General features: G+C 54.0%; 1 protein-coding gene across 1 annotated transcript in view; it reads right to left on the reverse strand.

Moving 5' to 3' along the window:
* Positions 1-276: 276 nt before the first annotated feature.
* RPH3AL (rabphilin 3A like (without C2 domains)) overlaps positions 277-16203 on the reverse strand; it is a 135721-nt gene continuing 119794 nt past the window's right edge. Inside the window, 4 exon segments of the mRNA XM_042914393.1 lie at positions 277-1481; positions 4047-4076; positions 4078-4193; positions 5939-6052. Coding sequence (XP_042770327.1) covers positions 1140-1481; positions 4047-4076; positions 4078-4193; positions 5939-6052 — 602 coding nt within the window. The 3' untranslated portion in view covers positions 277-1139.

Raw genomic sequence — 16203 nt, forward strand, 5'->3', positions numbered from 1 at the left:
TCTCTCTCAGAAATAAAAATAAAAATTAAAAAAAGTTTACACAGCTCATTTTGATTATATGTATACTTAATTTTTTTTTTAAACATCAATGGCCTTGTTTTTCCATTCAACATGAGGTTTGTGAGCTCTCCTAACACACATAGATCTAGCTCATTCCTTTTACTGTGGCTTAGGGAGTGCTCCAGTGACCAACATACTATGTTCCTTTCCATCCATTTCTCGATCAATGCATCTCAGAAACATAAACGACTGTGCTCTGTTGATCAACACACTGGCTCAATGCAAATTCTAATCTTTATTGAATTCTGAAGCATGATTTGTCACACAGAAACAGTCTTTTTATGTCTGCCAGCAGCAAGGGCAAAAAAGCTAACGGTGGGGGCCTGAGAGCCCAGAGAGAAGGCCCTTCCAGAACCAGGTATGGGGGCCAGTGGGAGAGTGGCAGGAAGGATGAGAGAAGTGGACGCACGCACGCACACGCACACACACACACACACACACGCACTCTCTCTCTCTCTCTCTCTCTCAATCTCCTTCTGTCTTCAGGGAAGGGTTTTCCAGAAGCAGTTGCTCACACTCTGAATTACTTATTTTTCATGCCAAACTGAACCTACTGAAGAGAAGTGAATTAAAGGCTCAGGGGAGCCTCGCACCCCAGCTGGGGACTCCACTGAAGGCTGGTCTTCAATGAGTGAATTCACAGTATCCACCGGAACCCTTCCCAGCTCCACCAGCTGGAGAGAGGCTGAGCAAGACTTGGGGAGGCCAACAGAGGGTTCCAGGAAACCTAAGCAAGAACCAGGTTTTAACCATAGTGTCTGGGCCAGCCCCGAATGAAGGGAGGATGTTGCTCCCACCTTCCAGAGTCACAGGCAAAGGGAGGGTGGGCAAGCCTCTCATCCCACACTCTCTGGACCCACTGCTCGTCTCTAGGGGCCAAGCTCAGCTCTGAAGGGCAACGTTGGGCTCTGCTTCCATTAATACAAATATGGAGAAAGCCCAGCCCAGTGCCCTCCAAAGCCACAGTGCACGTGGGAGGGCCTGAAGGCCCTTGCACCCCAACACAAGACAAGAACAAACTTAAAATGAACATGGAGGTAGGCCGAGGGAGGGTGCAGGCAAAGGACAATAAATAAAGGTCATGGTGAGCGGAATGGCTGGGGGGTGGGGGTGGGTGAGGAGGGCTCCCAGGAGAGAAGGGTGCAGAAAGGCACTGAGTGAGGGGGGAAGCAGACCCAGCCCCACAAACACTGGTTTGTTGAGTCAGAGGTCATATCCAACAGGGCTGGCCAGCTGAGGGCTCCGAGACCGGTCAGGAAGGAGCCGGGAGGGGTCTGGGGACCCTTCCAGCTTTCTCTCGCTCTCAAACTCTTCCACTGGAAAATCTGCTCCACGCACCAATCACGCCTCTGCCAGGGCAGACAGAGAGGAACTTCAGAGGTCATGTCAGCAGCGGGGACTCGCCCAGGTGTGCCTTTTGCCTTTAGGGGAGAGGAAAAAAAAAGGCCGCTCTAGGGTAAGTGGAGGCGGAGTCCGTCCCCAGTGACAGCTTGACCTTTGGGAATGAGATGGAGGTGACCGCAGGGAAGACAGGCTCCTTGCTGGAGTGACCCCACACCTGAAGCAGCTTCCCTTTCTGAAACTAAACAGGGATCTGCCAGGGAGGACTGGGGGCTGGTGCCCCGGCCAGAGCTTTGCTCCGTTTCATTGCATCGTTGCTGGCAAATCATCTACTCCCTGTGCTTCAGTGTGTCCATCGACACCCAGGGTAATCAACACAGGTGATCTTAGATGCCAGAAAGAGCAAATGGGCATGGCAATATAAAGCTTCTCTGTCGGGGCGTCTGGGGTGGTTTAGTCGGTTGAGCATCCGACTTTGGCTCAGGTCATGATCTCGCAGTTCGTGAGTTTAAGCTCCACATCGGGCTCACAGCTGTCAGCGCAGAGCCCACATCAGATCCTCTGTCCCCTTCTCTCTGCCCCTCCCCCGATTGTGCTCTCTCAAAAAAACAAAAAACCCCAAAACTTCCCTGTAGACCAATCCTCTTTGGGTTGTAGCATAAGCCCTGGAGGCTCTCTACGCTCTGGGCCACATGGCCTCCTCCATTGCTAGGTTTGTGTCAAAGACCTACTTAGGGCAGGCACTCCACACGGACACTGCATTTCACCCTCCCTGCAACCCCATGAGGAGCACAGGGGGTCCCCCCCCCCCCCCCCGTAGCAATAATGGAATTGGGCACAGAGAGATCAAATATTAGGTTGAGTCACATGATTGCCGATATCTGGCTCTTTCTCATCTATAAAAATGCAATTTCATATGGTTGAATTTTATGGTCTGGCCAAGTTCACATGTCTGGGAGCGGCAGGGCTAGGACTAAAATATGGCTGATTCCAAACTGTCCTCTGTGGAGGGTTTCAGGAGGCGGGAAGGAGGGGAGAGGGTCCACTCCACAGCCACGGCCACAGGGCCTCCCTCTCCCAGAGACCCGCCCACCCGCCACCTCTCTTACATGCCCTGCCCTGTAGCTTCCTGGCACCATCAAGGCAGGAGAAAGGGGAGGAGGGGAGACAGGGAGTGGGTGGGAGCTTCCACGAGGTTTCCTGGAGGGTGGCTGTCAGCACACATGGGCTCCCGCACCCCTAAATGCAGACTCCTGCATGGAGCTAACCGCGGACCGCAGACCCACACACGCACTGCGTGCCCACAGGTCTGCTGATCCAGAGGTGCCAGGTCTGGCTGGGGCTTCTTTCTTTCCTTTTTAAAAAGATTTTACTTAAAAAAAAATTTTTTTTTTAATGTTTATTTCTTTTTGAGAGAGAGCGTAAGCAGGGGAGGGGCAGGAGAAAGGGAGACACAGAATCCCAAGCAGGCTCCAGGCTCCAAGCTGTCAGCACAGAGCCGGATGTGAGGCTCGAACCCACAAACTGTAAGATCAGGACCTGAGCCAAAGCCGGACACTTAACCAACTGAGTCACCCAGGCACCCCAAGATTTTTATTTTTTAAGTAATCTCTATATCCAACATGGGGCTCGAACTTACAACCCCGAGACAGAGTCACATGTTCCACTGACTGAGCCAGCCAGGCAACCCTGGGTGCGGGGGCAGAACTGAGGACTCTCACCACGTGCCCCCCCACCCCCCCCATTGCATGGTGATCCCTAGTTGGTCAGACAGGGACAGTGGGCACGGCAGGGTGGAGCTTGGGTTCTTACCCTTGGTTTCCACACCTATCAAATGGGGGTAATAAGCCTGCCATCCACTACTCCAGTAGAATGCAAGGGGATCTTAGGGGCATCTGGATGTCTCAGTCAACTGAGCGTCTGCCTCTTGATTTCAGTTCAGGTTTGCGGGATTGAGGCACGTGTTGGGGTCCACACTGAGCATGGACCCTGCTTAAGATTTTCTCTCTCTCCCTTTGCCCCTCCCTGGCTCTTGTGCAAAAAAAAAAAAAAAAACAAAAAAAAAAAAAACCAAAAAATAATGCAAGGGGACCTTAGGGGTGCAAGGGCAGGCTAGGCTCTATGCCACCAGCTCCAGGGGTCCTGAATTCTCCCTCTGATTTAGGTCTGGACTGATTTGGGTGAGTTGATTCAGCTTCCTCAGCCACATGCTAGGTTTCTGGAGGTCAAGGACTGTCTCCCATCTGCCCACACTGGGCACACAATTGGGCTTGGTGAGGACTGGGGTGCCTGGCACACAGTAGGTGCTCTTGAAATGGGAGTTACTAAGGCCTCTGTGGAGATGGGGAAATGCTTTGAAAGATTACATGTACAAAGCAGTGGATGGTAACAACCATTGTTATGATTACTAAGAAGGGAGGGGGTGGTTGTCCTTATTTTGGGTCCCTCTCTGTTCATTGCAGGCAGGTGTGGGGTCTGGCTCACCTCTGTTCCCCCCAGTGCCTGGCATGGTGCTCAATAAACACAGAATTGCAAATGTCGTGTAGTACTCTCCAGTTTGGGCAGGTTGAGTCAGGGAGGAGGACCACGGGGAGCGGAAGAGGGAGAGGAGGAGGCTGGGTTAGAAGGAGCGGCTTGGTACTCACCGGGGCCCTTGGGGTCTGGCCAGGGTGGGGTGCCCAGCTGCGGGTCTGCAGAACCAGTCCCGGTCTCACTGGCCAGGTTTCTCTGGCTCTCCGAGAGGTGGCTGGGCTGGCAGGTGGGTCTCATCTTGGGGGACCCTGTGCTGCCACCTGGAAGAGACCACGGGTGGGCTCTTTGGACCTTGAACTGAGACCGGGATGATGTCAGCCTGATAAGGAGCTGACGTAAAAGCTTCTCATTTGAAACTGTGATGGGTATCTATGGGATTGTCTGCCCGGAGCCCCTTACCTGCCGCCCCCACGTGCCTGTCACGTTCTGGCGTGACCCCACCTCTGGCCAGTGCTGAATGGTCCAGGATATATAAAGGCCACTGCATGGGCCCTTAGGTCAGCTCAGTAAGGAACAAGCCACCCACATGAAAACTGGCAACAAGGAGGAGTCCTTCCTGACTTCATAGAATGAGGAGGGGGAAGGGCGTATACCTCCGTTAACCCGATGGGGTTATTATTTTTAAGTTTATGTATCTATTTCAGTAATCTCTACACCCAATGTGGGGCTTGAACTCACGACCTGGAGATCAAGAGTTGCATGCTCGACCGACTTAACCGACTGAGTCACCCAGGCGCCCCTCCTTCACACTTTTAAAAGATAGAATCTTTAGCCTGAGGGGCCTAAGAGATCATCCAGTCCAGCACCGGTTGTCTCCTGTGCTGCCTCTACCTACTGATACTGAACACTTGGATAACTGTGCCAAGGAGGATTCTGACGCCATGTCAGGCTCTGTGGGAAAGAGTATCATGATCCACTAGTAATGTCTGCCATGGGCACAGGCGTGGGAGTAGAAGTGCATGTGCCAGGCACCTGCCATCTCTGATCTAGCTTGAACTGCTGTCCCCACCGGGAGTTCCTTCCCTATCAGCCCTGGCAGATCACCCAGCCTTGGCCCCAGGACAGCACCGGAGGCATGTCATTCCAGTTTGGGGCAGTTATTATAAAGCTCTTTGCTTATGCCCTAAAACCAGCCTTCCTGAAATGTCTTTCAAATATCCCACTTCTAACCTCTGGAGTAACTCTGAATGACGTTGGTCCCCAGAAGGCCTTTTATGTGTTTAAAGGAAAGAAAAATATGCCCGAGGCCTTCTCTGCACCAGCCTCAAGACGCCGTTAAGGCTCTTTCACATGACAAGGTCACAGAGGAGAGCTCCAAGATGTTAAACTCAGAAGAAATTTTGGGGACGACCTGCTAAATAGATGGAAACAGAGGGGGCACCTGGATGGCTCAGTCAGTTAAGAGGCCGACTCTTGACTTTGGGTCAGGTCATGATCTCATGGTTTGTGAGTTTGAGCCCTGCATCTGGCTCTGAGCTGACAGGGTGGAGCCTGTTTGGGATTCTCTCCCTCCCCCCTCCCCCCTCCCCTCCCCCCACCCCTGTGCTCTCTCTCTCAGAATAAATAAACTTCAAGAAAAAAATAAAAAGAAGGAAACACAGGCCCAAAAGGTCAAGGTATGTGCTTAGGGCCCCACTGTAGTTTCACGGCAGAGCTGAGCCCAAAGAACTTCGTACCTGATTTTTGCAACCGTCATCACTCACAAGGCACAGTCTCATCTTGGGAAAGCTTGCAGTGAGCTTGGGGAGAAATTCTGGGTGTGCAGGCAGGTTGGCTAGATCCGCCCTCCTTGCCCCGCCCCTGCACATACACCTGGGGCTCTTTTTCCTCCTGCTCTGCAGTGGTGCTAGCGCTTCAGCTTGAAGCATCCCAGCCCCAGGCCCACTTCTCCTCCCTGATCTAGAACAACTCCATAGACACCTGCTGGGGAGCCATAGCCTGAGGAAGCAGCGAAGGCACTTGCACCCGGGGCCTTGGAAAGGAGCAGTGTACTGGCTATGCTTACCTGATTCCCTCTGGGGTTTGTCACCTTTGGGGGCCCTTGCCCCAGTCGCAAGGAGTCTGTCCTCCAGGCTGGAGGAGCTGAGATCCGAGTCACTGTCACTGTCACTGGAAACCACTGGAAAGAACAGACAGCAGCATAGGAAGTTACCAATACTGGTCACTACCAGCAGGCATGCAGGTTGGAGGGGCCAGGGCAGGCCTCCCCTCTGCCAGCACTTTCACATATGCTAACTCACGGATGCTTCACAACAACCCCTGGAAGACAGGGTTACCTTCGTTTCACACGTGAGGAAACCGAGGCCCTCGCTCAAGGCAGTAAGTGGGAGAGCTGGGATTAGTTCCCTAGCAGGCTGGCTCCACACCCTGTGTTTGTGACCACTCTGATTTTACTGGAAGAAATGAACTGGAAGTCAGCAGGCCTCGGCTCTCATCCCAGTTCATCCAGTAACTCGCACTGGGGCCCTGTGAGTGCAGAAGGGAGCCAGGCTGATGGGATTGGAGTCCCAGGAGAGGGGAGGAGAGGGAGCTCTCATGGCGGACACCTACTGTGTCCAGAAATCTTTTCTGGACTAAATGGGACCATATTTGGCTGGTTAATCAACAGTGGGAGTCATAATACAGGATACATTCAGAGGCTGAACATTCTATTTTAATTTTTTTAAAGTTGATTTTGAGAGAGCGTGTGCACATGCACACAGGGTAGAAAGAGAGGAGAGAGCGAGAATCCCAAGCAGGCTATGCGCTGCCAGTGTAGAGCCTGATGCAGGACTCGATCCCGCGAACTGCCAGATCGTGACCTGAGCCGAAATCAAGAGTCAGACGCCTAAGCGACTGAGCCACCCAGGCACCCCTCCATTTTCATTTTAAGCACAGAAACGTACGTCCATCCGCCAATGTTTTGATGTAGGGGTGGGTGCTTCTTTGAGATGGGCCCACACAATCTTCCATGTCTAAGCTGCATCCATACTGCACTGTGATCCCCGGGTTCAGTTTCTTTAAACTGGAGCACAGCTTAAAGACACTGGCAAAGCAGGAGGAGTGCAGAATCCGTCTCTGTTTTTTCCATTTCTTTCTCCTGCCTTTTACAGTCGTCCTGCCCACACCTGATTCAATAGCTTTTTTAAGCAAGTAGTTTCTATCAAGACTTTCCAAAGTCCTGGTTTTAATGAAATGACTGTCTTTTCTGGCTCTTTTCATCAGTTTATGTAACATTTAATTAAATGATGTAATTCTAATACCAAGTACAACAGCACAGAAAGGTTTGGGATCACAGGTAAGTAGCTCTCACAGGTGACTGACTCTGTGGATGGGGTAAGAGTCAGTGTGCCTTGGGGCGCCTGGGTGGCTCAGTCGGTTGAACGTCCGACTTCGGCTCAGGTCATGATCTTGCCGTGCAGAGTTCGAGCCCAGGGTCGGGCTCTGTGCTGACAGCTCAGAGCCTGGAGCCTGCTTCGGATTCTGTGTCTCCCTGTCTCTGCCCCTCCCCCCTCTCCCCCCGCCCCGGTCAAAAATAAATAAACATTAAAGAGTCAGTGTGCCTGGCCAGAGAGTACAAGATACCTGGTTCCAGAGGGAGGGTTGGAGGGGCTGGGCGTCCTCTGCCCGGCACTATGCCAGGTGCCTAGACAGCATTATCCGCCCATCAGCCCCGTGCCATTGGGACTTGTCTGGCGGGACACGGGACTGGAAATAAAACCAGTCTATGCCAGCGGTGGCTCATAGGTTGCGTCTGACCAGCTGGGCTGCTTGAGGAGCAACTTGCAGAGGGGGATCCTGAGGTGGCACCAAGAGCCCGCAGGAAGACCAGCCTGGTCACGCAGGGAAACCCAGAGCGGGCACAGGGGCGGGGCAGCAGCGGCAGGACCTAAGCCATGTAGCTTCTAGCCAGATCTCAGGCCTTCTGGAAAGCCTCTGTGCCTTCAGCCTGGGTCACCTTTCAGCAAAGGGAGTCACGGGTCCACAGAATTCGGCAACCAGAGGGATGGAGCTGGCCAACCATAATCAAGAGATTCTCAACCCTGCAGCTTCCATAGCAGAGCTCTTCTCTCCCCCTCATCGCCACATTCTGCCAGTTTCACCTCCTAAATGGTTCTCCAATCAGTGGCCTTCTCGCCATCGGTCACGGCCCCTGCCTAGCTCAGGGCCTCAGGGTCTCCGGTCTGGTCTCCCTCAATAACTTCCCACCCGGGCCCCTCCTTCAGGCACGTCCGTCTGCGCAGAGGGGAACGCTCCAGCTAACACACAGATCCTAGCTCGTCCGTCTTTAGGCGTTCCCTGTAACCCGCAAGCCCATGCTCCTGATCTTTGTCTACTTCTCTAGCTGCATCCTGCACAATCTGCTCTCTTGCCCAGGCTTCTCCACACTGCTCAGAGTTCCTACCAAACTGCCAGTTGGTACCTCCTGTGGTTACTCACTTCCCGCTGCCCAGAACGCCCTGCCCATGGCTCTTCTCCTGGCTCCTTTTTGTTTATTTAGTTAGTAATCTCTACCCCCAATGTGGGGCTCGAACTCACAATCTCGAGATCAAGACTCACATGTTCTACTGACTGCGCCAGCCGGACACCCCTCTCCCGGCTCCTTTTGGACACCATCTCCCCCAATCACCCGCGCCTGACTGGCTGAATACCTGACGCATTTTGGTATAGCCACTCTCGGCTTTCGGTGTGCGTGTGTCTTTCCCCCAGCGGACCCCCAGGCTCCTGGAGGGCAGGGGCCAAAGTGCACCCCTGATTGAGGCTGGTGAACTTCTCCTGCACAGCCTGACCCGTGTGGGTGGGGCGAGAGTGACGTCAACGTGGCAGTTCCCAGCTTTTCCTTCCTTTATCTGCTCAAGGAGTTTCCTTTTTCTGCTCTCTTTCCCTCCTGGCCTTCAAGAAAGAGTTCTGCCTTGGCTCTTTGGGCTTTTGTGACGTAGACTCAAAAGGAGCTGGGAACTCAGAGGGGTTGTGGTCCATATGCCCCTTCATAGTATTTGAGAAATGCAACGGCCTAATTGAGTTTGCCATTGCTTTGCAGGTCCCGGACTGGGTTTCTCTGATCACGACTCCACTGACCGAACCTCATGGGCGTTGGATTTATAAGCATTGACGTATTTTTGACTCAGTCAGCCTGACTAAAGTGACTAAACACCAACCCTGCGGGTCTCCAGACAAAGGGAGTGGGAAGTGGGCAGGAAGCAGCCAGCAGCCCCCTGTGTCTCCCTGTCTCCCCTGGGGCAGCTGCAAAGGAATCAGGGAGGATTCTGCCCCTCCGTGGCAGGGGGTCTGGCAGCCTGTTGAGCAGAGAGGAAGTCCCTGAGGGGAGCGGGGACTGATCTCCACATTGGCTTCCCCAAGTCTCTGGCAGAGATGCTTATGGGTAATCTCATTCTTCTTGACCTGGAACGTTCCATCTCTCTGATGTTTCATATGCACGATCTTCATAATTCTGGGCCAGCAGGGAGGGGGCATGGGGCTGGGGCAGCGGGGGCCTGGGGGACTTGTGGCTCCCTGATCTTGAAACAGTGCCTCAATCCAATGCACAGATGACAAAGGGCACAAAATACCGAGAGCTCCAAAGGAGACGATGGGAAAGGGTGTCCAGGACTCAGGTTATGGTGGTGAGTTTTTTGTTTTTTTAATTAAAAAAAAAATGTTTATTCATTTTTGAGAGGCAGAGAGAGGCAGAGCGTGAGCGGGGGAGGAGCAGAGAGAGAAGGAGACACAGAGTCCGAAGCAGGCTCCAGGTTCTGAGCTGTCAGCACAGAGCCCGATGTGGGGCTCGAACCCATGAATCGCAAGATCATGTATGGTGGTGAGCTCTTTATCCCACTTCTTTACCCTCCTCCCTGGTGTGTCGTCTGTCATACGTGCACAGTGTTGGGTCACATGAGTCCCGGAGTGAGCCTGAACTGTAAGAAGGACTATGCCGTGGTACATTGAGAGAGCAGCTTTTGTGGGGAGGGGTATGTCTTGTCCAAAGCATCCAATCTTTGGAGGCAGAGTTCGGGAGGCACCATGCTACGCAGTTCCCATGTGCCTGTGCTGTGCAGGGTTTAGAAAATACTAAATGTTTCCCAAGTTAGTCCGTTGACTTGTTCTTCGTCTCCTTTTATGGACCCCCGATGCCCACAGCCATGGAAAGGGGGGAATGGTTCCAGATGACAGGTGAATTTACGAAGGTGTCACAGAGCAGAGAACCGGCCAGCTGACAAGACTCCTTCCCTCAGGCTGTGTCTCCCTTGGCTGGCGCATCTTTGCTCATTGCATCTGGGATTTTGAGCCGGGGCCAGGCCTCAGCTTAGAAGAGGTCTCTGCAGTGCAAACCCGATCCCATTCTAATCCACTGTAATAAACTTTACTTGAAAGAAAGAAACCAAAAGAAGCCAGCAGCGTCCACGCCTGGCCTTGGCATTTCCTGTCAGTAGGAAAGAAACACACCAAAAGGACACTGCTGAGAATGTCCCTGGACAGGGTCCAACGCAAACGCCATTTGCCCAAATATTCCTCCAGCAGCAAGGGATGAAGTTTTTCTTCTTCCTCCCTCTCCGACTGTCACCATAAAACCCAAACCTTGGCTAATTTGCCATTCGATTGCCGTTGCCACCCTTCTCGCTGCGTAGCAGCTGTGATCGTAAATCTTCCAGGTCTATTAACGACGCTTTTAGGCTCATAAATCTTTTGGCCCTCGCTCTTCCATCCTCAACAAAACACTGTGTCTGAAGGCTGATTTTTTTCCCTTCGAATTCCCCAAAGACAGTCTAGGATGGCTTGGCGATGAGTGCTTGTATTCAGCCTACGCCTCGTTTTTCAGATTGAAGATGGGAAAACACCAGAGAGAAGACTGTCCCGCTAGTCTCCCAAGGAGGAGGAGTCGCCAAATGGATTCACTTGGGCTCTGCCAGGAGGCAGGGAGGAGGGAGGGCCTCCTGCCCCACGGTGGCCTGAGACCCCGGACCACTTGCTCGGGGAACTGGCATCCCTGAGATTTTCCCAGCATGCCCCAGAAGGGTGTCCCACTCTGCTCGGCTCTCATCCTCAGCAGCGGCTAGCCCCAGCGCCAGCCATGCCCACTTCTCTGGGGATAGGCCAGCTTTTTTTTTTTTTTTTTTTTTTTTTTTTTTTCCTGGCTCACTCTTAGATGGATTTGCAATTTGACTGTCACCATGGAAACTTAGAGTTTGGGTACATGGAGGTGGGGGAAGTCTTCCCTTTTGGAAAGTCTTTCCTGATTGCCTCAAAGGACATGTGTGGCAGCTGCCGTCCTGTGAAGCCATCCTGCCCGGGATGGTCCAGGGCACAGGCAGGATGCTGGCCGCTTGACCTCACAGCACTGCATTGGGTGGGGGCACCTGGCTCCTGGCTCTTCTCTGCCACCACCTTTCCTTGTGACTGTGGGCATCTCTCAGGACTTCATCACACAGAGACCAACCCAGGCAGCTACTGGGTCTGAATCCTAGGATTCAACTTCAGATCAGCTCTGTATCATCAGGGGAGAGACCCCAGGGTCCCTCTCTGGTTGAGAGGTGGGGAGATGGGACTTCTGGGCCACAACACCCGCCTGCCTGGCACAAGGACAGCCCGTGAGCTTGGGAGGCACTTGTGAGCTGCTGCTCTATTGGAGGCTCCCAAAGCCCCCAGAAACTACGGGGAATTAGAGAGGAAGAGAGATATTTTCAGCAAACATTCTGCCAAGGCAAAGCAGATGGTGGAAAATTTTGCCTACTAAAAACACAATAATTTTTTTTAACGTAAAGGAAAGATGCTAAGGCCCTGGGGAATGCACAGACATCCCCAATTAGCCTTACCCAGCCTACCAGGCTGCAGAGGGCGGTCGCAGAACTGTCCCTCCTGGGACAGGCGAGGGCTGCCTCACCTGCAAACAAGGCCAGGCTGCTGAAATCCCCCTGAGATGCCCCCCCCACCCCACCAAGTCTGGGGCTCTGTTTGGTGGTACCAGGAGGAAGGTACGGGCTGGTGGAGACGCACTCTGATGGGCTCCGATGGGTCCTTTTCTGAGCTGTGAGCATTAGCAAAGTAACACAGGCAGTGCCTGGAACATGGTAGGAGCTTTTATTTGAGGGGGTCATCCTGAACTCATGGCCCGCACCACCTGGTGCAGGGCTGGCCTCCAGGGTCACCGTATTTGGTGCCCCGGCCAACCTCACAGGGGTGGCCTGGCCTCTTCCAAGGGGCTGAGCTTCCTAGGTTGTGATGTACAGGTCACTGGGAACACTAGACGCCTTCAGGGGCCCTTTGCAGGCCAAGCTGGGATTTGAGCCCAGGCCTACCTACTGCTGAGATCTCTGTTCTTTCCTCCCCACCCTGCAGGCAGGGCACCCCACAGTCTGGCCTCACCCTAAGGGCTCTGCTCCCTCAGGAGTCCTGCCCTCCAGGCAGGCCAGGTCTCCCCTTATCTCCCCAACATGCCCGCTGTAATGTGAGAGACTTCTAGTTCACTCCTGACATCTAGGGTTGAGTTTTGGCCCTGCCTTGGACACTCCTGGGCAATGACCTTCATCCCTCTGAACCCCAATCTTCTCATTTGTAAAATGGAGACAATAATAACTCCCAAAAAAAGATCAAGGAGGACAAAAGGCATTGTAAGTTTAAAGAGCTATACACGTGCCTGGGTGGCTCAGTCGGTTAAGCGTCTGACTTCGGCTCAGGTCATGATCTCACGGTTCACGGGTATGAGCCCCGCGTCGGGCTCTGTGCTGACAGCTCGGAGCCTGGAGCCTGCTTCAGATTCTGTGTCTTCCTCTCTCTCTACCCCTCCCCCACTTGCCCTCTGTTTCTTTCTCTCTCAAAAATAAATATTAAAAAAAAAAAGCCATTCGAGACCATACATATTTTTAAAAATTAGATTCCACTTCATCCTCCAGGAACTCATCTAAATTGTGCCTCTACCGGAAAAGTCTTTCCAGCCCCGGAGAAGGAGAGATGGAATACAGGCCTTTGCTCACTCTCCCCACCACGGCTGGCGCGGCTCTTCTGGCCCCTCTCGGACCCCGCCTGGCATTGCATTTCTTTTCCTACAAGTGCCTGCCTTGATTTCCCCACCTGTACCAGGAAACACTTGAGGGTGGGGCCACGTCTTAATCTGCATCTGGCTCCTTCCCTCAGCCCCCAACACTGAGCTTTGAGTCAAGCAGGCACAAAGTGAGTAGCTGAGTGCTTTCTGAAAACACCCCCCCAGGAGAGGGTACAGCACCGTACAGAGACTGCAGAACCAACCGGTGGTCAGCAAGGTGGTGGCGAGCCAACTCCGGCTCCAGAAGGGGAGCACTTTCCCGAGAGCAGGTGCCTCCTCACAGCCTCCTCCCCCTTGAAGGACACTCAAGTGGGACAAGCTAGGCTGCTGGCGGCCTCAGCCGGAGCCAGGGACAGACTAATGAGGGGAGGAGCTGTCGGAGGCTGGTTGTCATGGGCAAGGGGTGAGCGGGGGCCTGGGTGGGGGTGGGGGTGGGGGGTGGGATGCCCTGTTCACACAGACTCTGTTCTTCTTTCAAATCCAAGGCCAGGCCACAGGAACAGGTTCTTCCTTTGTTTGGAAAACTCCCTCTAGGACTCCAGAGAGTCAGAGCCTGGACAAGGAGAAAGGGAGCCTCAAGGCTGGGGAGCCTGTCCTCATAGGAATGGGTCCTGTGAAGTCACAGAGGTATAGAGCCTGCCTCCCTCCCTCCTGGACCCCAGAGTCCAGGAGATCTCGGTGACCTGACCACCCCGAGCTTCATTTCCTCATCTGTGAGGTGGGGATATCACAGGACAACCTCAGAGGGCGGGGTGAGTGTGCGGCCCCCCGGGGGCTTCCTTCCTTCCTTGGTCTCCTTTCCGAGCTGCCACCAGGGACATCAGCAGGGACGGCCCAAACCAGGCTGGGAATTGACCACTGGGGAGTGGAGGGTTTCCTGTGCTTCTTTATTCATTCGCCATTGATTTTAATTAACTCCCTCCTTTGGACTCACAGACAGACAGGAGGCACTGGATAATGAAGACGAGTCTTCAAATCGATAGTGATGTGGTCGCCAGCACCGAAATCCTGTAGTCCTGCCCTTGCTGGAGGAGCTCCAGGTAGAACAGGAGATGGATGGATGATAAGGACAGCTTCCTCCAGCGAGAACATGATACTCTCTAGGGGAGGCAGACAGTGTTCAGGGAGAAGGGAAGTCAGGGAGGGCATCTCGGAAGAGGTGGCACTTAAAAATGGGCACAACTTAGACAGAAATGCTAGGGCTGGTGTGTCCCACGGGCAGGGCAAAGGCCAAGTGGTGGGCTTCTCTGGGGCCTGGACAGCCCCGCTGGCTCAAAGAAAGGCTCCAGGCTCAGGCACCTAGGGCACGAGGTCCGCACTGTTTCTCTGCGGCAGGTTATTGTTGCTGATTTACGGCAGAGAAGAAACAAAGTGAGTGCATATCTCCTGCCTTTGATGGGATGCAAAGTACGGCTTTGCTCTGTCCCTGACCACAGCTCTCTCTCTCCTTCTGTCTCTGTGGATCTCTGGGCCTTTGTCTTTACTTTGTCTCTTTGTGCCTCCTTTTTGCCGATGTTTTAAAAAAATCTCTGTCTGCCTTTGCTCCCCTTATCTTTCTTTCCCCGTCTTGTCTGTGTCGTATGTCTTTGTGTTCTGGGTCTTCCTGGGGTTTTCTCTCGTTTCCTTTTTCTGTTTTTGTCAGTTTCTCTCTCTCCAGTCTCATCTCTCAGCATCTTTGTCTGTCTGTCTCTGGGTCTGCATCTCTCTCTCTCTCTCTCTCTCCCCCCCCCACCCCTTCTCTCTCCCCAGGCCTCTCAGTCCCATTCTCTCAGGCTCCAGCCTTCTCAGCTTCTGGGTTTGTCCTTCTGGTTCCCTCACCTGAGCAGAAGCTCAGGGACATGGGGTCTGCGCTCAGAGCCTGGGTGTGGGGGATGGGCTGCCAGGTCTACCTGAGCCCCAGGGGGACCCAGAGGCAAGTGAGGCAGGAGAGGCCTGGTCTTGTTGTCCTGTATGGAGATCCGGGCAGACAGACTCTCCTAGCTTTGCTGTGACTCCCAGACCAGCACTCAGGAATCAACTCGTCCTGCCTGCGAGGCTGGCCTTGACCTATGATGGACAGGCGGCCCCAGGAGAGAGCTTCCGAACTGAGCGGAGCCGTGATGCCATCTCCTTGGACTTTACTAGAGTCTGACAGGGCAGGCGGGCCCAGGGTAATTCACTTTACCCAGGTCCCCAAAGGCTGAGAAATCTAGAGTGGGCAGAATTGAGTTGTAGGTGTTTATATGGTGAGACAGGTGAGCGGCTGGGGAGGGTGTGCATCACTGCGTGAGGTGGAGCCCAGCCCTGGCCTGGCCCACGGCGGCAGGAGCTCTGCGCACGTCATTCGAGCTGAAGCCAGAGGCTGGCTCGGGGGACAGGGCCCTGCTTTCCTGTCGGCTCGGATGCCATGGGAGTGGGGGCTGGGAGTCCCCAGCACCTTACAGCTGGAATCACCCGATCAGCTGAGACCGTCACTGGGTTTGGGCAAATGAGAAGCGACAGCCACGGCCCTGACCTCTGTGGTGTGGCTAATGAGGGCCTTCTGCTCTTGGGAAATCAATCCTCAAGCCAATGAGGATGCCCAGGACAGGCAGGAGGGTTGCTGGGGCAGGAGTGGCGCGTGGGAGTGGGGGCGACACAGCTTGCCGAAGCTTGGGGCTTCTGTCCTGGGGATGCCCCGCCCCCATTCACCCACACTGGCATCGGACTAGAGTTTGGCTTCACCAAGGGCTCTGAAGGTCAAGACAAATCAGTATGCATGGGCTTGTCTTTCAAAACACAGCCACATAAGAGGTGGCCAGGTCTCCACTTCCCTGGGAAAGGGCAGAGTTTCCCGGAAGGCCGAGGGGATCTTTCTGCCCACACCGAGGTTATGATGCAAGTTATTTGACCTCTCCGTGCCCTACTATAAAATGGGACAGCAGTCCAGCCCCCCACCCCCGCCCCCCTGTGTCAGAGGAATGCACGGTGCCCAGCACAGCCTGCAGTGAGCAACCACGCAATCCACGCGGCTACAATAGCTGCTGGTTTTATTTGGCCACTCGCCACTGAGGCCCAACGCATGCCTCTTTCACTGCACAGACCTACGGGCAGACGGTACCCCGGCCCTCAGAGCACGGAGCGCTGGCGGCCACGTGGGAAGCCCAACGACTGGCTGGCCGTTGGGTGTCTGCCCCAGTGGGGCCCACATGGGCTCGGGCAACTGGGCACCCTCCCCACTGCCTCCTCCTGCCTTTGGAGAAGGATGGCATTCAGTTCCCCAAATGGCTGGTGGA

Source organism: Panthera leo, chromosome E1, assembly GCF_018350215.1.
Source record: "Panthera leo isolate Ple1 chromosome E1, P.leo_Ple1_pat1.1, whole genome shotgun sequence".
Lineage (NCBI taxonomy): Eukaryota > Metazoa > Chordata > Mammalia > Carnivora > Felidae > Panthera > Panthera leo.